The sequence below is a fragment of the Phocoena sinus genome, chromosome 13 (genome assembly GCF_008692025.1).
Source record: "Phocoena sinus isolate mPhoSin1 chromosome 13, mPhoSin1.pri, whole genome shotgun sequence".
Taxonomy (NCBI): domain Eukaryota; kingdom Metazoa; phylum Chordata; class Mammalia; order Artiodactyla; family Phocoenidae; genus Phocoena; species Phocoena sinus.
In genome coordinates this window covers 53,770,792-53,794,723 of record NC_045775.1, presented here as the reverse complement: position 1 = coordinate 53,794,723, position 23,932 = coordinate 53,770,792, and the positions used below count along the sequence as shown (strand labels likewise).

Here is a 23,932-nt window from a genome sequence, read left to right as displayed (position 1 = left end):
CCTTTTGATGTGCATTCAGAGGATGAAGAGGTCAATAATATTATGGGCATGCAAATAGAAAAGAGTTCCTTTTGACCATATTAAAAAAAATAGCAGAGGATTATTAAAGCATTAACCTTGATTTTAATGGCCTTGGTTGAGTGGTGAGATCACAATTTGGATGAGCCTGATTATTTACTAAATACAATACATAAATGCAACGGGTTCTTAACACCCATTGCACTCTGGCATTATCGCATTACTGCCATCCTTTGTTGCCTTGCAGACAGGAATATGAAAGCAATCTGTCATGTAGTGAGACTGGCTCCAGAAGCATTTCTCTGATAAGAAGACCCCCTGCCCTTTGCTAGTGTCTGGTCCAGTAGGCTTAGCCATGCGCTTAATCCCCAGAAAGTGGTTCGATTATTGCTGACCAGCAATGGCAAGATAGTTTTTTTTTTTTTTTTTTTTTGGCTTCCAAGCTATCAACCTTCCATTAATTCCTTAAGCAGAAATACGGTGCAATCTATATTTCCTTGGCATGTGTCACCCAGATGGTGCCGTGCTTATGTTTTCAAATAACCATGTTCCAAAATAACATAGTTTGAATAATAAATTCTACAAATCCGTCCTAAGAAAGAAAAGCATAATTCTCAGAAGCTGCATAAACTTTTATGCAGCATGATGCTGTGACTTATCCCTTTATGCAGAATTTTTGTGTATGTGTCTCATATATTCTTTAAAGTGATATTTGCCTCAAGTTGTTTTTCCTTTTATTGTTGTCAGTCATTCAGTCATTGTTAACATGTTATGTCTTAAACAGTAGTCAGACACTCTTGGTCAGCAGTACTGAACTTGTCATTTAATATAGCCGGTCTTAAATCCTATGTGTAGGTCGATACTGTCAAGCAACCATGACTGTACATTTTGGTACTGATTGGGATTGCTATGGCCAATTCCTCCCTAACTCACATTTCTCCTTTTCCTTTCCTCTGCTAAAAATGGGGAGAATTTTGAACATATGTCTTTTTTATATATGTGTCAAAAGAATTTGGTAAATTCTGACACCTCCTTAAGCACATGTTTAACATGCATATTTACTTGCATTTATCTACATTTACAGATGCTTTAATTTTTGCAATACTTTGAGGATTTTGCATTTTAAAAATGATCCTTGTCTGCTTTTTTTTTTTTTTTTTTTAACCATTAGATTTCCTATTATGAAATCCCTGGCCCAGTAAGCAGGACAACACAGCGTCGTCTAGCTATCAATTGTGTTCAAGATATAGTTGTTTGCTGGTGGCCACTGGTCAGTGATGATGCTTGGCCTTGGGCCCCCATTTCTTCTGAGAAAGACAGAGCCAATCTCCTGCTCCTGGGTTATGCTCAAGGAAGACTGGAGGTAAATCTAAAGCAAATCTATACATTTTATTGAAGAGAAAATAAAATAGGATTATTAGTTTTCTATTTTGAAATAAGTGTGAATACTTTTAAAAACATATAATTTATTTTCCGAATGTTCAACAAAGGCAATTACATATGAAATGGGATCCCTTAAAGTATCACATCTGGAGGATACACAGTTTCAGGACTTGCCTGAATAGCATAGTGATTAATAGCACAAGCTTCTGGGTTCAAATCCTAGCTTTGCCACTACCTAGCTCTCTGTCCTTGAGCAGATTACTAACCTCTATGGTTTCATTATTTGAAAAATAAAGTTAACGAAGATGAATGAGATAATACATGCACTTAGAGCAATAACTACATATATTAAACTCTGAATTACTGTTGTGATTCTTGTCATTATCATTATTAGTACTGTCATTACTGTTTGCTCATGATTTCATGCCTATCGAAGCTATGTTATCAATCACCTTCTTTAAACTTCAGTTAGATAGCAAACATTAGTCAGATGCCTATTTTCTGCAAGACTGTGGTGCCAAACCATGGCTGGGGCAAGGATTTGTAAGGAGGGCTTTAGAAGAGCAGCCTTCTCAGTCTAGTTTCCTGCCTGGGACAGGAGCACAAAAAGGGTTAATCTAAGAGGTGCAGACAAGATCTTGCCCTATCTATTCCTGACAGTGGTTCTCCATCATCATTCATTATCACGAACCTATGGCTATTTTCACCTTGCATCAGTACTTTGAGTATGAAATTCTGTTTCTTTTTTTATGTAATTAAAAAAAAAGCAACTTCCTCCAACCTGTTTTTTTAATGTTTTGGCTTGGGTAAAATAGTATGTTCCTGTATTTTCTCTAAATCCATTATCTTTTAGGCTTTAAGTTTTTTAATTTTTCAGAATTAGTATTCTGAGATACAATGAACAAGTTTTCTCTATCCCTACCTACCTCTTCTGGTTTTATAAATTTACAGGCTATCTTTTAAGACTGAAGAGTCCTTTTTAACTAATTATTTTACCTTTTTCTGGAACTTTTCCAATTTGTTGTAGTAACTAATACCAGTTGTAATGCTTCAGGTATGGATTTTGTGAGGATAAAGAAGTGCTTTATTCCTGTTCAATTCCTGTTCATGCCCACCATTTTATTGATCTTGGGTCCAGAAGCTAACTGAATAAAAGACTTAATCAAAATGACTTAATATAATAAAGCCAACTAGAATTCTTTTAAATGTTCTGTTTTATAATAAAAGTAAAAATAATATAAATCAGCCTTTAGTTTTACATTACACAAATTACCTTTATTTGAAATGAGTTTATTACCTGAAATTAGGACTGTTCAAAAAGGGTATACGTATGGTCTATGTACTTCATCTCCTGGTGTCATCTAGTTTATGGACTTCGGAGTTGGATAAACCTCGGTTTGCCTGTTGGTTGACCATATACTGTGTGACTTTAATCAAATTTACTTCCTGTCAGCTTCTGCCTGCTTTTAACTAATACTATGTTCTTTGGCCTTGGATAGATCACCTACCCTCTCTGACTGTAGTTTTCTAATTTTTAAAATGATGGATTTAAACCACATAGGTCCTGGGCACCTCAAAAACGTGCACATCTGGATTCTGAAGCACAGGTCTGATTTAGCCATTGCATGTTCAAACGCCTTCAGTAGATTTTGAAACTAAACTTAGCCTCGGCACTGAAAAGGTCCCCCTGACTGGCCCTGACTTACCTTTCCAATGTTATTTCTTTATACAAATCTATGTTCTAGCCAAATGGTTTACTGCTTCTTTATTTCCCACCTCCTGTCTGTACAAATTACTGGTATTTCTACCTGAAAGGACCTTCCCTCTCTCTTTTCACATCATTCATCAACTACTGAGCATGACCATGGAGTAAGCACTGTATTTCATGCCAGGGGATATAAATACAAAACTATCCCTGCTCGCAAGGATCTTAGTGTCTACCAATGAGAGACAAATATGAAAACATGTGAGTACACTAAAGTGTTAAATAATGCTGTGGATAGAGTATGTGTAAGCTGTAGAGGAGCCAGTGGGGAATGATTGTTTCTACCTAGAGAGATAATAAGGGAGGAACTTTAAAGAGGATATACAATATGCTCAAGGTTGGTACACAATTTTACTTTTTTTTTTTGCGGTACGCGGGCCTCTCACTGCCGTGGCCTCTCCCCTCGCAGAGCACAGGCTCCGGATGCGCAGGCCCAGCGGCAGTGGCTCACGGGCCGAACCGCTCCGTAGCATGCGAGATCCTCCCGGACCAGGGCACGAACCTGCGCTGCCTGCACCGGCAGGCAGACTCCCAACCACTGCGCCACCAGGGAAGCCCACAATTTTACTTTTTTTACTATCCTTTCTAAGTTTCATATCAAAGTTGTACTACCCCTATAGAGTGATTTGACTAGCTTTTCTCTTTTCTCCTCTCTGAACTAGTCCCAAAAGGAATTATATGATACTTGAATGTTTGGTAAAACTCATATAGAACTGCCTGGGTGTGCTGTCTTTCAAGGAAGGTAGATTTTTTATAATTGATTCCATTTTTCGAGGGTTGTTTGTTTTTCGGGAATTCTCTTTTCCTTGAGTCATTTTCCTTAATTTGTATTTTTGGAAAATTATCCATCTTATTTAAGTATTTGAATAGATTTTCATGAAGTTGTATATAATACTTGCACCTGATTTTTAATTGTTCACCACTGACTGCATAGCTAATTTTTTGATCATAATATATTAAGATATATAATTCATTTTTTTAGTCAAGTAGCTTTTGTCTTGAATTTGGCTCTTTCAATCAGTCTATCAAAATTAAACTGTTAGGGTTTCCCTGGTGGCGCAGTGGTTGAGAGTCCGCCTGCCGATGCAGGGGACATGGGTTCGTGCCCCAGTCCGGGAGGATCACACATGCCGCGGAGCGGCTGGGCCCGTGAGCCATGGCTGCTGGGACTGTGCGTCCAGAGCCTATGCTCCGCAACGGGAGAGGCCACAACAGTGAGAGCCCGCGTACCGCAAAAAAAAAAAAAAAAAAAAAATTAAACTGTTAGGAAAATTTGTAAAGATTTCTTTTTCAGAACCTCTCGTGAACTTCTATATGCAAAAGGTGAATGGCTTTTGGAAGAAATGTCTGGGGAAATAATTGTTTGTGTGTGTGTGAAGACATAATCTTTAACTGTGAATTGTAGCACATTATTTAGGGTAACATGAACTAAAACCACTAGTCTATAAAAGTAATATTCAGGCATATGTCTTTAAATATTTTTTCACTAGCGACCAATAGACTCCTTGAGCTAATCCTCAGAATAAGAGATATGATATACTCTTAAGAGATATGGTATACTCTTAAACCCTAAAACTCAGACTAAAAAAGTAGCAGCCTCATAGAGAAGAAATTTAATCTTTGCATCTATTAAATGATAGAACTTAAAAAAATAATTTCCCACCCAATTTCAATCAGAAAAGATAGTAAGCTTTTATTTGGACAATGGCAAGATCCTAGAGTAGTGGTTCTTAGCCTTGGCAACACATTACAGTCACCTGCAGAGTTTTTACAAAGGAGCCCACCCAGACCAGTTATATCAGAATCTCCAGAGGGGTAGGAGGCATCAGTATTCTTTTACAGGTTCCCTAGGTGATTCTCATGTGCATCCAAGTTGAGATCCACTGCTTTACAGCAGACTGGAAAAAAATTTTTAAGCCATCTTTTTTGCATAACAGACCATGGAAAGGATAAAGCCCACATACTGAACCAAATGAGAGTGTTAACAGTAAATTCCAAGTAGAAAATTGGCTTACCAAGCAGCAAAAAAAAAAGAAAACAAAGGAAACATAGAAGTAAGCTCTCTGTGACTGAATTATCTGTCTTTCAGAGGAGGAACATTTCTTAATTTATTTTATGGATATTAGAAAACTGCTGGTCTAATTTCACACTGCAGAGCTCTAAACAACAGTACATATCTTAATTAGAAGCACAGAACAGAGAGATTTATGTAGTCTAGGGGAAAAAAATTTGTTTTGAAAAATATACAATAGTATGAAGAAAAAGAAATTTTTTATCAGTACGATTCACTTAAAAATAGTTTTTAATGATGTTTGTATGTATTATTGTACATAACATGGTAGTCATTTTTACTTAAATTCCTCACACTCTTTATACTTAAATTTGGAAAAGGTGATTACCATCATCATAGAACTATTTAATTCATTAACTTTGTCAAAAATGTGGTGACAACACAACTTACTCTTTCCTTACCTTTGTATTCAAGCAGATGTTTTAGCTTTTCAGCTGTATGGATTTGATAATGCTTTCTGAGTATGTCAGTAATTTCAAGATATCTTACTCAGAAAAGGTCACTTGAATTTTTTTAACCAAATTAATCAAAAACACATAAGCAGAGCTATTAAACCTTAAAACCTGTTGTCAGGGCTAGGGAAATACAACCTCACAAAGGTAACTTTTTTCCCATAAAAATTAAAAACTAATTTTGCAGTGATTTAGAGGAGCAGCCAACTGATGGGAAAGTCAAAATGTGACCAACTTTTAATATAGTATAATTTGATAAAAGAAGTATTATAAATGCATTCAACTGAAAAGCCAAAATATTTAAAAGATATCTCTTCCAAAGAAATGTATGAACTGTGTTAGCTTTCAACCAGATAACCAAGATTTTCTATTTAGGGATGATTTTTTTTTTAAATCTCTTTATTTTAAAGCACACTAAGGAAAACCACAGAGACTAAATATATAGTTTAATGAGCTTTAAGGAAACACCCCTGAACCACACTCAGGTCAAGAAATAGAACTTTGCTAGGCACCAGCAATAGCACCACGTACTCTGTTTTGATCTCAACCCTTCCTGGTGCCCCAGAGTAACCTCTATTGTGACTTTTACACATTTTCTCATATAGTTTTTATCACCTAAATGTGCATCCTGCAAAACTGTAGTTTAATATTATCTATTTAAAACATGTTAATGTGTCTTTTAACTCTCTTTTAATCTGCAAGTTCCCACTCCATCCCTTTTTTTTAAATTAAAATTTATCTGTTGAAACTGCAGTGTCCCACAGTCTGGATTTTGTTGTTCCATCATCATGGTATGGTTCAACAAGTTTCTTTTCTTTTGAAAATTCTGCAAGTTAGTAGTCAGTTTTGTCAAGGCTGTGTGCAAAGGAGTGCTTTTTAATCAGAAGGCACATAATGTCAGGTTCTCTTTCTCTCTTTTGGTTGTCTCTCTTTTTTGATTTTAGCAGCTATTGATGCTTAATGCCTAGATCCAGTAATTCATGACGGTTGCAAAATGGTGATATCTAATGATATTATTTTTTTTTATTAATTGTGATATTTTTATAATGAGACACTTCTACTCATCTCCTGCTTGTTTTCCCAGTGGCTGGATTCATATAGTATAATCAGGATAAGCATCTGTTTCTTTTATTTACTAGTTTTCAAGATTGAATTGGTTCCCTATCACTCCCTGAAGGTAACCAATTAGTTTTTGTTTTTTTAATAGCATTATTCATGGATTTAAACATACTTGACTTAATGGGTTTCATAAATTGTAATTGTTATCCTTTAGAAAGCTCAGATTCTTAACTTTGGGCAGTGGGAGCCTCCTCAAGTTGGCTCCTCTTCTTGTCATGACCTCAGTAGTCTTGGGTAGCTTCCCTCTGTCTGGTGTAACAATACAGTCCATGCTTTCTTGTACATTTCCTGCTGCAAACCTGGAATTATCGGTTTCTTCAATAAGGTCTGGTTTCTGAATCACTGAAGAAATCAAAGAGCAAATCAAAAAATGAAATGAGACATTTTTTGAGGCAAATGAAAAAGAAAACACGATGATCTAAAACCTATGGGATGCAGCAAAAGCAGTTCTAAGAGGGAAATTTATAGCGATACAAGCTTGCCGCAGGAAACCAGAAAGATCTCAAGTAAACAACCAAACTTTACTCCTAAAGCAAGTAGAGAAAGAACAAACAAAACCCAAAGTTAGTAGAAGGAAAGAAATCATAAAGGTCAGGGCAAAAATAAATGAAATAGAGACTAAAAAAAAAAAGAAAAGATCAATGACACTAAAAACTAGTTCTTTGAAATGATATGCAAAACTGATAAACCTTTAGACAGATTCATCAAGAAAAAAAGGGAGGGGCTTCCCTGGTGGTGCAGCGGTTGAGAATCTGCCTGCCGATGCAGGGGACACGGGTTCGAGCCCTGGTCTGGAAAGTTCCCACATGCCGCGGAGCAACTAGCCCCGTGAGCCACAATTACTGAGCCTGCACATCTGGAGCATGTGCTCCGCAGCAAGAGAGGCCGCGATAGAGGCCCGCGCACTGCAATGAAGAGTGGCCCCCACTTGCCACAACTAGAGAAAGCCCTCACACAGAAATGAGGAAGCCAACACAGCCATAAATAAATAAACAAACAAATAAATAAAATTTGAAAAAAAAAAAGGCAAAATTCCTTTAAAAAAAAAGCTCATAAAAAAAAGAAAAAAAGGGAGACAGTCCAAATCAATAAAATCAGAAACGAAAAAGAAGTTATAATAGACACCACAGAAACACAAAGGATCATAAGAGACTACTATGAAGAACTACATGCCAATAAACTGGTACATTCTAGAAGAAATGGACAAATTCTTAGAAAGGTACAATCTCTCAAGACTAAACCAGGAAGAAATAGAAAATATGAAACAGACCAATTACCAGTACTGAAATTGAATCAGTAATTTAAAAACTCCCAACAAACAAAAGTCCAGGACCAGATGGCTTCATAGGTGAATTCTACCGAACATTTAGAGAAGAGTTAACACCTATCGTCCTGAAACTATTCTAAAATATTGCAGAGGACAGAACACTTCAGAACCTTTTCTATCAGGACACCATCACCCTGTTACCGAAACCAAAGATATCATGAAAAGAATTACAAGCCAGTATCACTGATGAACATAGATGCAAAAATCCTCAACAAAATACTAGCAAACTGACTCCAACAATACATTAAAAGGATCATACACCTTGATCAAGTGGAATTTATCCCAGGGATGCAAGGATTTTTCAATATTCACAAATCAATCAGTGTGATACACCACATTACCAAATTGAAGAATAAAAACAATATGATCATCTCAATAGATGCAGAAAAAGCTTTTGATAAAATTCAACATCTATGATAACTCTTCAGAAAGTGGGTATGGAGGGAACATACCTTGGCGTAATAAGAGCCATATATGACAAACGCACAGCTAACATCCTACTCAATGGCGAAATTCTGAAAGCATTCCTTCTAAGATCAGGAACAAGACAAGGATGCCCACTCGGTCCACTTTTATTCAACATAGTTTGGGAAGTCCTAGCCACAGCAATCAGAGAAGAAAAAGAAAAGGGATCCAATTGGAAAAGAAGAAGTAAAACTGTCACTGTTTGCAGATGATATGATACTATACATAGAAAAATACTAAAGATGCTACCAGAAAACTAGTAGAGCACACCAATGAATTCGGTAAACTTGCAGGATAAAAAATTAATACACAGAAATCTCTTGCATTCCTATATACTGACAACAAAAGATCAGAAGGAGAAATTAAGGAAGCAGTACCATTTATCATCACATAAAAAAAAATAAAATACCTAGGAATAAACCTATCTAAGGAGGCAAAAAAACCTGTACTCAGAAAACTTTAAGATACTGATGAAAGAAATCAAAGATGACACAAACAGGTGGAGAGATATACCATGTTCTTGGGTTGGAAGAATCAACATTGTCAAAATGACTGTAGTACCCAAAGTAATCTACAGTTTCAACACAATCCCTGTCAAATTACCAATAGCATTTTTCACAGAATTAGATAAAAAAATGTTTACAATTTGTATAGAAACACAAAAAAATACGAATAGCCAAAGCAATCTTGAGAAAGAAAAACAGAGCTGGAGGAATCAGGCTCCCTGACTTCAGACTACAAAGCTACAGTAATCAAAACAGTATGGTGCTGGCACAAAAGCAGACATATAGATCAATGGAACAGAATAGAACATCCAGAGATAAGCCCACCCACCTATGGCCACCTAATCTATGACAAAGCAGGCAAGGATATACAATAGAGGAAAGAAAGTCTCTTCAGTAAGTGGTGCTAGGAAAACTAGACAGCTACGTTGAAAAGAATGAAATTAGAACACTTTCTAACACCATACACACACACACCTCAAAATGGACTAAAGTCATAAATGTAAGACTGGACACTATAAAACTCTTAGAGAAAAACATAGGCAGAGCACTCTTTGACATAAATCGCAGCAATATCCTTTTGGATCCACCTCCTAGAGCAATGAATGTAAAAATAAGTGGCACCTAATTAAACTTAAAAGATTTTGCATAGCAAAGGAAACCATTAAAAAAAATGAAAAGACAACCAGCGTACTGGGATAAAATATTTGCACACAATGCTACCGGCAAGGGATTAATTTCCAAATTATACAAACAGCTCATTCATACAGTTTAATATCAAGAAAACAACCCAATCAAAAAATGGGCAGAAGACCTAAATAGATATTTCTCCAAAGAAGACATACAGATGGCCAATAGACACATGAAAAGATACTCAACATCACTAATTATTAGAGAAATGCAAATGAAAACTACAATGAGGTGTGACGTTACACCAGTCAGAATGGCCATCAATCAAAAATCTATAAACAATAAATGCTGGAGAGGGTGTGGAGAAAAGGGAAACTCTCCTGCAACTGTTGGTGGGAATACAAATTGATACAGCCACTATGGAGAACAGTATGGAGGTTCCTTAAAAAACTAGAGTTAGCATATGATCTTGCAATCCTACTACTGGTTACATCCAGAGAAACTAATTTGAAAAGATACATGTACCCCAATGTTCACAAGAGCGCTGTTTACAATTGCTAAGACATGGAAGCTACCTAAGTGTCCATCGACAGATGAATGGATAAACAAGTTGTGGTATATATATATTTGTGTTTATATATATATAATGGAATATTATTCAGCCATAAACAGGAATGAAACCATTTGCAACAATGTGGAGAGACTCGGATAGACCTAGAAAATAGTGTGCTTAGTAGAATAAGTCAGACAAAGAAAGACAATACTCTATATTAACACTTATATGTGGAATCTAATAAATAAAACAGATTAATATTACAAAACAGAAGCAGACTTACAGATACAGAAAACAAACTAGTGGTTACCAGTGAGGAGAGGGATGGGGGAAGGGCAAAATAGGAGTAGGGTATTAAGAAATAGGGAAATGCAGCCATTTATGTAATAATAAATGGAGTCTAATCTATAAAAATATTGAATCACAAATATATATTGTTAATCAACTATACTTCAATAAATATATAGTGTTACCTTTCTTTTTTTAATCAGAATTTGGTATTAAATCTGACCTTTGCTAGCTTTTTAGAGATATCAGGGATTGGCAGTAGAGGAGAAGGTGTATAAGGGGTCCATGGTCTTACTTCCCTTTTAACCCCTTTCTCTTGGTGAAACTACAGAACCTATTGGTAAGAGTCTTACATACTTTTGGAACTGAGGAAGCCTGGGACCCTTCTTCCTGCACCTTGGGACTAACCTGTTCTATGCCAAGACTGCTGTCTTTCTTGGCCCCTCCTTTTAGGCTGTCCCTGTGTGAGTTCAGGTCCTATTCAGTGTCACCTGGCCTCCCAGTTTTCTGCCCTGGCGCTTCCTTTACAAATCTCTAAGCTTTCTGAAAGTATGATAATTCAACCACCATTATAGTGTGAGGTTTTTAAAAATTTTATATATTTTTTAAAAAGCTCTTACCAGCATAGTTTTTGGCTAGCTGCCTACACAGCATACACAAAAAAGTGTAAAATAGATGAGACAGTTTATTTTTTTAAGCTTATAGTCAAAATGATGACATATGATCAAAAATTAGAAGTAAATAAAAGGCCAAACGAATGTCACACATTGGCCAAGTTGGAGTGGGGAAGAGGGTATGGAAGTGAGATCTAAGGAAGGAAGGATGCTGCCCAGTTGGAAGAAATTCAGAAACTCAAATAGCATTTGGTCTAATTCTTCAAGAGTGAGTATTGTTGGTAGGAAATACTGAGTCTGTGTGGGTGAAGAGTGTGGATTTCAAGTAAATCAGCGGTCCCCAACCTTTCTGGCACCAGGGACGGGTTTCATGGAAAACAGTATTTCCATGGACCAGATGGGGGGGTGGTGTGGGGATAATTTTGGGATGATTCAAGAGCATTACACTTATTGTGCACTTATTATTTCTATTATTATTACATTGTAGTATATAATGAAATAATTATACAACTCACCATAATGCAGAATCAGTGGGAGCCCTGAGCTTGTTTTCCTGCAACTAGATGGTCCCATCTGGGGGTGATGGGAGACAGTGACACACGAAGTGTGTTGCTATGTCCAGGCTACTCTGTAATCTCGTTTTGGTTGCTGTCACTGCAGAAAACCCTGCTTCACAAAGATAGGATATTAGAAATGGAAGCAGGCTTTTCAGTACTTTTGTGGTAATCTCAGGCTATTCCACCTTGACTTTAATCCAGAACGTATGGAGATTTGAAGTTGTCTCAAACATACTTTTAAGGCCGCCATCATTTGCAATCTCAAGTAGTTTGATCCTCTTCTAGCACGGACAAGGTCAATTCACCTGGCTTATTCACAAATGGGTCAAGGATCCATTCCTGCCCAGTTCGGGGGTCTTGTGTGGTTGGGAAGTAATGCTCAAACTCTTTTGAAAGCTGAGATAGGTGATCATGCACCAGCTGGGAGAAAGAAGTCCCTGGGCTCCGTCTCTTTCCAAATCTCTGCTAATGCTTGAAACATATGAAAAATCCCAGTGTTCACTCGGTGCCCCCGTAAGTCCATTTTGGCTTTGAATGCAGCCACATTATCTGCAGACTTGAATACAGTTGTCGTCCTCCTCTGAAGTGACAGATTGAGTTCGTTGAGCAGGTTGAATATGCCACACAAGTAAGCAAGTTTTGCGACCCATTCTGTGTCACTAAAATGTGCTGCCAGTGGTGACTGTTTTTCTAAAAGAAATCTCCGGAGCGGCTCTCATAACTCAGAAACTCTGGCCAGTGATCTACCTTTAGAAGCCGTCTCACTTCTGTGTATGAGAGAAAACGTGTGCTCTGCATCCATCTCCTCACAGAGCTGCATGAACAGACGTGGGTTAAGGGCATATACTTTAATGTGGTTGATAATTTTAATCACATCCTGCGAAACCTTGTTAAGTTCAGGTGACATTTTCCTGCTAGGCAGCATTTCTCTATGGATGACACAGTGCGTAGACTCACATTCAGAAGTGACCTCTTTGACCCGAGTAGTGAGACCAGAAAGCCGTCCAGTCATGGCAGCTGCTCCGTCCGTGCATATACCGACACAAAATGACCAATTCAGTTTTCCTGATATGTAATCATTCAAAGACTTGAATAGTTCTGCCGCTGTGGTATTGGTTGGCAACAAAAGTGCACATAGCATATTCTCATGCACATCCTCCTGAAAAATATATTGCACAAAAACAAGCACTGTTGCCTTGTTGTCAACATCAGTAGACTCATCAACCTGGATTGTGTACCACGGTGACTCATTACTCCTCTCTAACAATTGCGCCTTAATATGCTCTGCTATTTCATCAATTCGTCTGTTATGGTGCTAGCCAAAAGAGGAACACGTGCCACCTTTTGAACTGCAGCCTCTCTTAAAAGTTCACGATAGATGTCCTTAGCAGCAGGCAGGATCAACTTCTTCACCAATAGCAAAGGGCTTCTTAGCTTTAGCAATGTGGTTAGCCACTAAGAATCATGCTCTCAGTGCAGACACATTTGATGAAATGGTGGCCGTCAATAATTGCTTCTGTTCTTTGTGTTCACGTTTTTTTCTTTTGAAAAGCTCCAAAGGCTTGTCTTTTAATGCAGGGTGCTTGGTCTCCATGTGGCGAAGCAGTTTTGAAAGTTTCATGGCTTTGTTGGATAGCCGGTGGTTGCCACATATTATACAAAGCAGGCTTGGAGAGTGTGAATCACCTGTTGCAATGAACCCATTAATTTAAGTAGGACTCTTGGTATTTTCTTTTAAATGCAGCTTTCTTTTTGTTGGCAGTCTTAGAGTCTTCTGCTGTCTTATCATTTGGTCTTTCCTCCTTTTCAAAGAAGCTCTCCAGCGACATTTGTTTTTTTACTCATTTTGGCTAAGGTTAGCTTGTGGGCTTAACCAAAACTGTGACTGAGACAAGTGCTCAGTACGGGAAAGAGGCGCAGACAGAAGTGGTAAATAAAAGAATGGGCAGGCCATGTGCAGACTAAAATAAATGTTGGATTCTGATTTAAAGCCTGCCACCAGATGCAGCTTAATTATCACTTGCCACTCACTGATAGGGTTTTGATATGTGTCTGCAAGCAATTGATTTATTATGGTCTCTGCTAATGATAATCTGTATTTGCAGCCTCTCCCCAGCGCTAGCATCACTGCCTCATCTCCACCTCAGATCATCAGGCATTAGATTCTCATAAGGAGCGTGCTACCTAGATCCCTCACATGCGCAGTTCACAGTAGGGTTCACGCTCCTATGAGCATCTAATGCCGCCGCTGATCTGACAGGAGGCGGAGCCCAGGTGGTAATGCGTGCGTTGGGGAGCGGCTGTAAATACAGGTGAAGCTGCGATCGCTCGCCTGCTGCTCACCTCCTGCTGTGTGGCCCGGATCCCTCACAGGCCACGGACTGGTACTGGCCTGTGGCCTGGGGGTTGGGGACCCCTGAGGTAAAGGACATGAGTGAAGCTGTTGAAAGATAAGCTGAGGCATAGTAAAAGTTTTCAGAGTTTGAGTAAATCGATTCTGGCGGGGCAGTGCCAAACTGGAAGTGGTTAGGAACATCCTACTGATATGAGGCAGGGAAAAGACTGACAGTGAAAGTGCAGAAGCAAAGAAATGAAATTATTTGATTGGCTATAGTTTAAAGCCTAATTGGCTGTTGTAATGGTTATCCTTAGTGTTTTGATTTTGTAACTTTGAGGCATTTACAGGTTTAGGTTTTGGTTTGCTTACAGAGGTTGCAATGGAATTCGGGCCTCATCAGTTGAACAGCCTCCTTGTTTAATTTAACAAGTTACAGAGCTGGGAAAATGTGGCTTTAGTTTGACCTCAGAGTAGAGTAATGAAGGGAGACTGTCGGAGATAACACTAGAATTTGTGAGTCAGATCTTGTCCCTCCTTATGGCTTCTCATCTTGTTTAGAGGAAAAGCCAAAGTCCCTATAATGGCCTACAAGCCACTTCACAATCTTCTCCCTCCCCCAATTCCCAGTGTTTTCTTCCTTGCTCCCTTTTATCTAGCCATGTTGGTCTCCCATTGTTCCTTCATCAGGCCAAGAGTGCTCCCTTAGGATGTTTGCTTCCTCTGCTTGGAGCCTTCTTCTCCCAGGTGGCTGCATGGCTTACCCTTCACTTATTTTAGGTCAACTTTATCAGAGAGGCCTGTCCTGACTTCTGTTACCTCCCCTTCCCATTCCTGTTACTTTGCTTTATTTTTCTTCATAGTACTTAGGAAGTACGTATATAGGATCACTAACATCCTATGTATGTTTGTTTGTGAATTGTTACTTTGTCTTCAGCCATTAGCGTGTATGTTCTCTGAGGGTGAGGACTTACTGCTGTATCCCCAGCAGTGCCAGGACCAGTGCCTGGCATGTAGCTCATACTCAAGCATATATTAGACAAAAAAGAAAAACAAGAGCAGGAAAGTGAGTGTGAGGGAGGGAAGGGGTTGGATATGGATCCTATATTGTTTTGCATACCAGGCAGGGGAATAAAAATTTAATTTATTTGTTAGTGGTAGCTATTAAAGGGTTTGAACAGGGGAATGATAGCATAAACATTTAGTTTTGGAAAGTTAGTTTGGTAATGATGTGTAGGATGGATTTTTAAAAAGAGTCACATCAACCCCCTTTCCCTCCCCAAGTCAGTACCATGTAACATAGCTGTATGTGCTTTAAAAAAAGAAAAAAAAATTTTTGAAATAGTTTGACTCTCAAGAAACTGCTAATATAATTGCCAAAATAGGCTAAAAGCAAATTCCCTTCCTGTACCTCTTCCCCTTGTTTGCCCCAATGATAGTATCTTACATTACTGCAGTACATTGTCAAATCCTGGAACAAGACCTTGGTATAATACTGTTAACTCAGGTACTGGCCTTAGTTGGATTTCATCGGATTTTACATGCACTTGTGTATGTGTGTGTGTGTGCGTGTGCGTGTGCACATGCATAGTTCTGTGAAATTTTATCTCGTGTAGAAATGTGCTTTTTAATGTTTCTAAATCTAATTTTGAAGTTTTCGACAAAGTGTTAGAAACTATCTTTGACACCACTCTCCAGGTTCTTGTCCTCCAACATTTACATATGAATAAAGTGAATGGCCTGTTGTTTTATTTCTTTGTTCTTCTGCTGTGGTGTTTCTTGGTAGCCTTTCCTTTCTGCACCAGAAATGCTTTTTATTTTTTTTCATGGTGCTATCTATTTATTTTATTTTATTATTTTTTTTTAAACATCTTTATTGGGGTATAATTGCTTTACAATGGTGTGTTAGTTTCTGCTTTATAACAAAGTGAATCAGTTATACATATACATATGTTCCCATATGTCTTCCCTCTTGCGTCTCCCTCCCTCCCAGTCTCCCAATCCCACCCCTCCAGGCTGTCACAAAGCACCGAGCTAATATCCTGTGCCTTGCGGCTGCTTCCCCCTAGCTATCTACCTTACTACATTTGTTAGTGTGTATATGTCCATGACTCTCTCTCACCCTGTCAAAGCTCACCCTTCCCCCTCCCCATATCCTCAAGTCCGTTCTCCAGTAGGTCTGCCTCTTTATTCCTGTCTTACCCCTAGGTTCTTCATGACATTTTTTTCCCCTTAAATTCCATATATATGTGTTAGCATACGGTATTTGTCTTTTTCTTTCTGACTTACTTCACTCTGAATGACAGACTCTAGGTCTATCCATCTCATTACAAATAGCTCAATTTCATTTCTTTTTAAGGCTGAGTAATATTCCATTGTATATATGTGCCACATCTTCTTTATCCATTCATCCGATGATGGGTGCTTAGGTTGTTTCCATCTCCGGGCTATTGTAAATAGAGCTGCAATGAACATTTTGGTACATGACTCTTTTTGAATTTTGGTTTTCTCAGGGTATATGCCCAGTAGTGGGATTGCTGGGTCATATGGTAATTCTATTTGTAGTTTTTTAAGGAGCCTCCATACTGTTCTCCATAGTGGCTGAACCAATTCACATTCCCACCAGCAGTGCAAGAGTGTTCCCTTTTCTCCACACCCTCTCCAGCATTTATTGTTTCTAGATTTTTTGATGATGGCCATTCTGACTGGTGTGAGATGATATCTCATTGTAGTTTTGATTTGCATTTCTCTAATGATTAATGATGTTGAGCATTCTTTCATGTGTTTGTTGGCATTCTGTATATCTTCTTTGGAGAAATGTCTGTTTAGGTCTTCTGCCCATTTTTGGATGGGGTTGTTTGTTTTTTTGTTATTGAGCTGCATGAGCTGCTTGTAAATTTTGGAGATTAATCCTTTGTCAGTTGCTTCATCTGCAAATATTTTCTCCCATTCTGAGTGTTGTCTTTTGGTCTTGTTTATGGTTTCCTTTGCTGTGCAAAAGCTTTGAAGTTTCATTAGATCCCATTTGTTTATTTTTGTTTTTATTTCCATTACTCTAGGAGGTGGGTCAGAAAGGATCTTGCTGTGATTTCTGTCATAGAGTGTTCTGCCTATGTTTTCCTCTAAGAGTTTGATAGTTTCTGGCCTTACATTTAGGTCTTTAATCCATTTTGAGCTTATTTTTGTGTATGGTGTTAGGGAGTGATCTAATCTCATACTTTTACATGTACCTGTCCAGTTTCCCCAGCACCATTTATTGAAGAGGCTGTCCTTTCTCCACTGTACGTTCCTGCCACCTTTATCAAAGATAAGGTGTCCATATGTGCGTGGGTTTATCTCTGGGCTTTCTATCCTGTTCCATTGATCTATCTTTCTGTTTTTGTGCCAGTACCATACTGTCTTGATTACTGTAGCTTTGTAGTATAGTCTGAAGTCAGGGAGCCTGATTCCTCCAGCTCCTTTTTTCGTTCTCAAGATTGCTTTGGCTATTCGGGGTCTTTTGTGTTTCCATACAAATTGCGAAATTTTTTGACCTAGTTCTGTGAAAAATGCCAGTGGTAGTTTGATAGGGATTGCATTGAATCTGTAGATTGCTTTGGGTAGTAGAGTCATTTTCACAATGTTGATTCTTCCCATCCAAGAACATGGTATATCTCTCCATCTATTTGTATCATCTTTAATTTCTTTCATCAGTGTCTTATAATTTTCTGCATACAGGTCTTTCATCTCCTTCGGTAGGTTTATTCCTAGATATTTTATTCTTTTTGTTGCAATGGTAAATGGGAGTGTTTTCTTGATTTCACTTTCAGATTTTTCATCATTAGTATATAGGAAATTTTGCCTCTCCAGTATTGCAAATCATATTACCTACCAGGTCTTTTTTTTTTTTTTTTTTAATTTTAAAACTAGTGCATTACCTTCTTATTTCTTTCTATTGGTCATTTATCTACTTAACAACCCTTCATATCTTTTCTGACAGTAAAATATTTCTACAGGACTGTTAACAGGGTTCTAAAGTTTTTCCTTTGCCTACCCTGCCCAACTAATTAGAAATATATTTCTGGTAAGTAATTTACCAATAATTTCAGAATTGGGAGGGGTAGTGGGTTGGAAGGAGATTGACTAAATTGTTTAAGTCCTTTATTCATCCTTTTAAAAATCAAACTTTTAATGTCTTTAGATATTCTGCTAGCCATATTATTTTACTAAAAGCCCACTTCATTAGTTTTTATATATCATGGGAAATATTTGTCTTTATGTTACTTACAGACTTCCTAAAACAAAGTGTTTAAGTTAAAATTTTATAGTTTAATTTCTGCAGCTGTCCTAAATATGTGCTATATATATTTATATGTGTTCTATATGAGACATACACATAGCTGCTTATATGTTGCTGATATTTAAGGTGATAGTTGATGGTATTCAATAGGATTCTAGATTAATATGCAGGGCTATGTGTGACAGCTGAAGAAAAACCAAGGTCTATATGAACATACTTGATACATTTCTTACAGGTTCTGAGTTCTGTACGCACGGAATGGGATCCACTGGATGTTCGCTTTGGCACCAAACAGCCTTATCAGGTGTTGACAGTGGAGTGCTCCATCAGTGTAGACAAAGAGCCCATGGCTGACAGTTGCATCTATGAATGTGTTCGGCACAAAATCCAGTGTGTATCAGTCACCAGAATACCACTAAGATCGAAGGCCATTAGCTGTTGCAGGAATGTTACTGAAGACAAACTGATTCTGGGCTGTGAAGATTCTTCAGTAATTCTTTATGAAACTCACCGTAGAGTGACTGTCTTAGCTCAGGCTGAAGTTCTGCCTTCATTAATAAGCTGCCACCCAAGTGGTGCCATTCTGCTAGTTGGCAGTAACCAAGGGGAGCTGCAAATTTTTGATATGGCTCTTTCTCCTATTAACATGCAGCTTTTGGCTGAAGACCGCTCACCTAGGGAGACTCTACAATTCAAAAAATTCTTTGATGTTTCTAGCAGTCTTGTTCAAATGCAGTGGATAGCTCCGCAGGTTGTTTCTAAGCCTGAAAGTGGGGACATCTATGATCTCCTCTTCCTCAAGTTTGACAGAGGACCTTTGGGTGTGCTTCTGTTTAAACTTGGTAAGTCAAGGAAGTTGGTGAGTAAATAAATTTTTTATGATGGTGACAATATAACTAAGACAATAAAACTATTCTTGGAATGTAGATTTTCTGTTTGTCATTCCATCAATGTGCTTGCCTTTCAAACATTTCATATAGTTTCCTTAAGAAAGCTTTGTGGATGATTTTCTAAATGTCAAGGTACATTATATATTGAAGAATTTTGAAATTGCATTAATTTTCCATTGTGATGAATAAAAAGACTGAATTAGCCACATTTGCTGCTTTCCAAAATAAACTATTAAAAAAATTCCTGAAGAAATAGTACACATGAGAATATATTAAAAGTATGTCCATTACAAAATTCTGTAATACTTTTCTATTAAAATTATTTTAGATTATAGGTGTCCATTTCTTCCCAGATTGGAAATGTGTAAAGCAAGTGTTTTAAAAAAGAGAAAGGAAATATTTAGTTAGCATTTACTAAAGATTTTAGATTAAAATATTCAAAAGTATTAATCAATATTTGGAAAAATGTGTATTAATGTATCCCATTTCAGCCAGGAAGCTTTAAAGCGGAATTTTATTATTGTGATTTTTTTGCCTTTTGTAGTTTTGCATTACTGGCTATGTCCTGAAATACATGATATCCTTTAGGCAGTTTTTTGGGTTTTTTTTTTAGAGTTGGGTATTTATTTTTAATTTTTTGGCTGTACGTGGGCTTTCTCTAGTTGTGGTGAGCGGGGGGCTGCTCTTTGTTGCAGTGTGCAGGCTTCTCACTGCAGTGGCTTCTCTTATTGTGGAGCACGGGCTCGGTAGTTGTGGTTCTCGGGCTCTAGAGCGCAGACTCAGTAGTTGTGGCGCACAAGCTTAGTTGCTCCACGGCATGTGGATCTTCCTGGACCAGGGGTCGAACCCGTGTCCCCTGCATTGGCAGGTGGATTCTTACCACTGCACCACCAGGGAAGTCCCTTTAGGCAGTTATGTATAATTTAACATTCTTGAAAGAACTTCACTTAGGTTTTAAAAAAGCGATTTTAATTAATGCACATCACCGCAACTTGAAAACATAGAAAAGTAAATACACTTAAAAACCCCTTTTAAGATTTGGCTCTGTTCTAAAAGTTAAGTTTTTAAGACATTGTAGTGTTTGTTAAATAGCTGTCAGTTTACTTTGTTTTTTTATGGATCTACTTCCCTCTGAAATTGAACACATGAAATAAATCTAATGAAAATGACTTGACTAACTTGAAAGATATCAGGGATTAAATGTGAGGGCTATGTTCTTTCCACACATTAAAAATGCAGCTAAATCCATTCATCATGTCAGTATTGTCCAAGAAAAATATGTTTGGAATCTCATTTATTATGAGATAATCCAGTTCTACTTTGCCCAACTACACATTTAACAGTGGTATGTCTCTATACTCAACACTTATTAAAGTGGATGTTAGATGTTTTGCATATCTGTTAAAACTCCCTCCCCCCTTCTCTTTCTCTCTCTCTCAATAACCCAAGTTACCTGTCAAACAGAAGGCTGTCTTCTGACGTATACCTAGCCTTTCTTCAGCCCTGCCTTGTGGGCCTACTCACAACAGCTTTGCAAAAAGCACAGCTTTCTCTTCCTATCTCTAGCACATTTGCCTTCTTACTAAAGTAAACAGGCTCTCAGTGTAGGGATTTAGAGGGCTTCCTGCTAATTGCCAGCTTGTAAACTTAATTGGACTATCTCCCTGGGCACTGTTCCTAAATCAATTAGGCAATGAGTTGGCTGTCACCTCTTTTTCCCAAGTAGGTCTCTTGGAAGAGAATTATCCAATAGAAGTCAAGCATTCAAATGAAAAGGTGATAACTTCTGCAACTGACATTTATCATTTAAATTTTATTTTCAATATGACTGAAGTTTTATAGAATAGGGAAATTTTACAGGCTCTTTAAAGGATCTAAAGATGGAGTTCCCCAGAATTTTTGAAAATGTATTATAAGATTAATGTTTATTACAGATTATTTTTCCTAGGAAGAGTAGATTCCTTGAAACAGTAGATTCCAGCTAACAGATCTTTTTTTTTTTTTTTTAAAAGAAAACCCTGTTTAAAGAACAGATTTTTCTTAGGATCTGCTACTAAATACATCCAGAAATTTTAATATACTTCTTGAATTAACACAGTGCTGATTCTGGGCATCCATGTGGAATTTTCATGTATAATTCAAGTTACTGCATATATAAACAGGTAGTTGCCTGTGCAGTTTCCCCACTAGGGAGCATTTATGAGATATTTTTCATACGCTTGTTATGCAAGCCTTTGGAAATTTTGACATGAAAGGTGTAGCTTACAATGTAAGAAGCTGAGATAGATCATGGTTTAAAATAGAATGCTGTCATATGTAAACGTGTCAGTGGCTACTGCCAAGATGCTAAGATTTTTGGAATTTGACTCTTAGAATAGGTCAGTTAGTGTCATGTTGAAAGAAAACTCTGTTGCAAGGCTAGGGCTTCCATTCTAAATCCTTATAATTATCGCACAAATTCACTGTGGTTAAAAGGCCATCACCACTGTTGTAAGAATGCGAAAAACATGTCTTCCTCAGGAGTGAGCTAGAAGTGTCATCCTCCTATGTGGAAGCAATGTGTAAAAAGAATTTCTTTACCTGACAATCATCATTCATATTTCCATATACATATACCTGCGATTAAGAGGAGTCCCTAATTACTGAGATATTAAAGCTCTTCCATTCTCATCAGTACCTTTTCCAGCCTTCACTGCTGTCTTTAAACTCACATGATCAGCTAGCTCCTTGCCCTCTCAACAGAGAATCTCATCTTTTACTTGGCACTTCATTAATTTTATCTGCTCCCCACCACCCACCCAACGACTTACCTACATGTACATAAATCTTTTCAGTTTCAATTCAGTGGAAAAGGAGCCTTCCTCTTGTCTAAGACTAGTTCCAGCACTGGTTCCACTCTGGATCCCATAACATTCCCTTTGATACCTTTACTCTGTCACCTTCCCCACTCTCCCCATGAATTTTGCTACATCATCAGGTACAGGCCCAAGCCACACCATGAAACAAAGAAACATACATACATCTCTTCTTTAAAATTATTTCCCCTGTTATTAATCAAATGTTCACCTTCCTTTCATAGTCAAACTCATTGAAATAGTAGTGAACACTGAATTTCTCTGCTTCTTCACCTCCCATTCACCCCTCACAGCACTGCCTTCTGGCTCTTTTCTTCAGTGTTCTCCTGGAACTGCTCTTGGAAAGCTCACTAGTGACGTCCTACTTGATACACATTATTTCTCTTATGTTACTTGATGACTTTTCAGCATTTGATGGTTGCTGACCACTTTCACCATCATAGAACTCTCATCATACTTGCTTCTATGACTCCAGATGCAACTTTTCGTCACTTTTTAATGCTCTTCTTCTGCCTCCTCATGAAAATATTGAGACTCTCTAAGGTTCCATTTTTAGCTCTCCTCCCATTTTATACAGATTGAGAGTTTATTTTTGATTTTGGTATCCTATCTCTGACTTCAGCCCAGACCACTCCTCACTCCACATCCACATATTAACGTGGCTTGCTGGATACCTCCCCCTGAATGTACACAGGTATACAGATTTATTATGGGCAGATATGAAGTCATAATCTTTTTCCCTGCTTCTTCCTCCTATATTCTCCAATTTGAGGGATGGTACAGTTATTTATACATACAGAATCCCAAGTCAGAAGTTATCCTAGAATCCTCCCTCACCCCTGATGCCATATCCAATCAGCTACCAAATCCCATCAGTTCTGCCTTTCTAAATACGTACTGTCAAAAACATCTCAGTCTATTCATCCTTGCTGTCATTACCTTAATCTAGATCTTTGCTGTTTTACCATGATCAAGCAGTGGCCCTCTATCTGTAATCCTCTTGTCTTCCAATCTTCCCAACCCACCGCTCAATTAATCCCCTGAACTGCCACCAGAGTGCAGATTTGGTCATGGATTCTACAGCCTGAAATCCTTCAGTGGTTAATAAGCCTGTCTGCGTCTCTGGCTTCACCTCCCCAACTGTGCTTCCCTAGTAGCTCCCCAATCACAGCATGTGCTCTCACACTCCTTCTTTCCATAGTGGTGTTGAGTATTCCACCTACCTAGAGTGTTCCCACAGTGCTTCATAACACCTACAAAGTTAGGAAAAGGTTAAAAGTTCAAATGATGATATTAAACAAATAATTAAAGCTAACTTCTTCCCTCTCATAGGATTTTGAAAATCACAGGCAATGTGTTTGCATCTGTGTGTTTGTCACTCTATCTAAAAAACAAGTAGTCTGATTTTTCTCATAGAACTTTTGTAAGAAGTATGTGTTCTTTAAAAGAGTTATTTTTAATGAGTTATTTAAATTTTACTTTACCCAAGTGGTAATTGGTGGTAATTTATTGCTGGAAGGATATGTCAAATACTTTATTAGATGCCTAGTCATCTTAAAACTAGATCTTATATCATTTTAGATGGATTGCTGTTCCAGACAGCATTCTGCTTTCTAGAGTGATGTGATGGATTTTTAAATCAAGTTTATTGAGGTATAATTTACATAAAATTAGTTGTACCTGTTTTAAAAATGCATAGGTCAATGAGTTTTGGCAAATATGTATATCCTCATGATTACCACCACAATCAAGATGTAAAACATTTCCCTCACCCTCAAAATTCTCTCAGCCCCTTTGCAGTCGATCCCTGCCTCCCTCAAAGCTAAAG

The 23,932-nt window shown here is 37.8% G+C and overlaps 1 protein-coding gene across 5 annotated transcripts in view; it reads left to right on the top strand.

Annotated features, from left to right (window-relative positions):
• WDPCP (WD repeat containing planar cell polarity effector) overlaps window positions 1–23,932 on the top strand; it is a 518,809-nt gene that overhangs the window by 254,125 nt on the left and 240,752 nt on the right. For all 5 annotated transcript variants that reach the window (XM_032653051.1, XM_032653049.1, XM_032653048.1 and 2 more), the window contains 2 exons: window positions 1,190–1,381; window positions 18,595–19,201. In XM_032653051.1, the coding sequence (XP_032508942.1) occupies window positions 1,190–1,381; window positions 18,595–19,201 (799 nt within the window). The remainder of the gene's footprint in view (window positions 1–1,189; window positions 1,382–18,594; window positions 19,202–23,932) is intronic.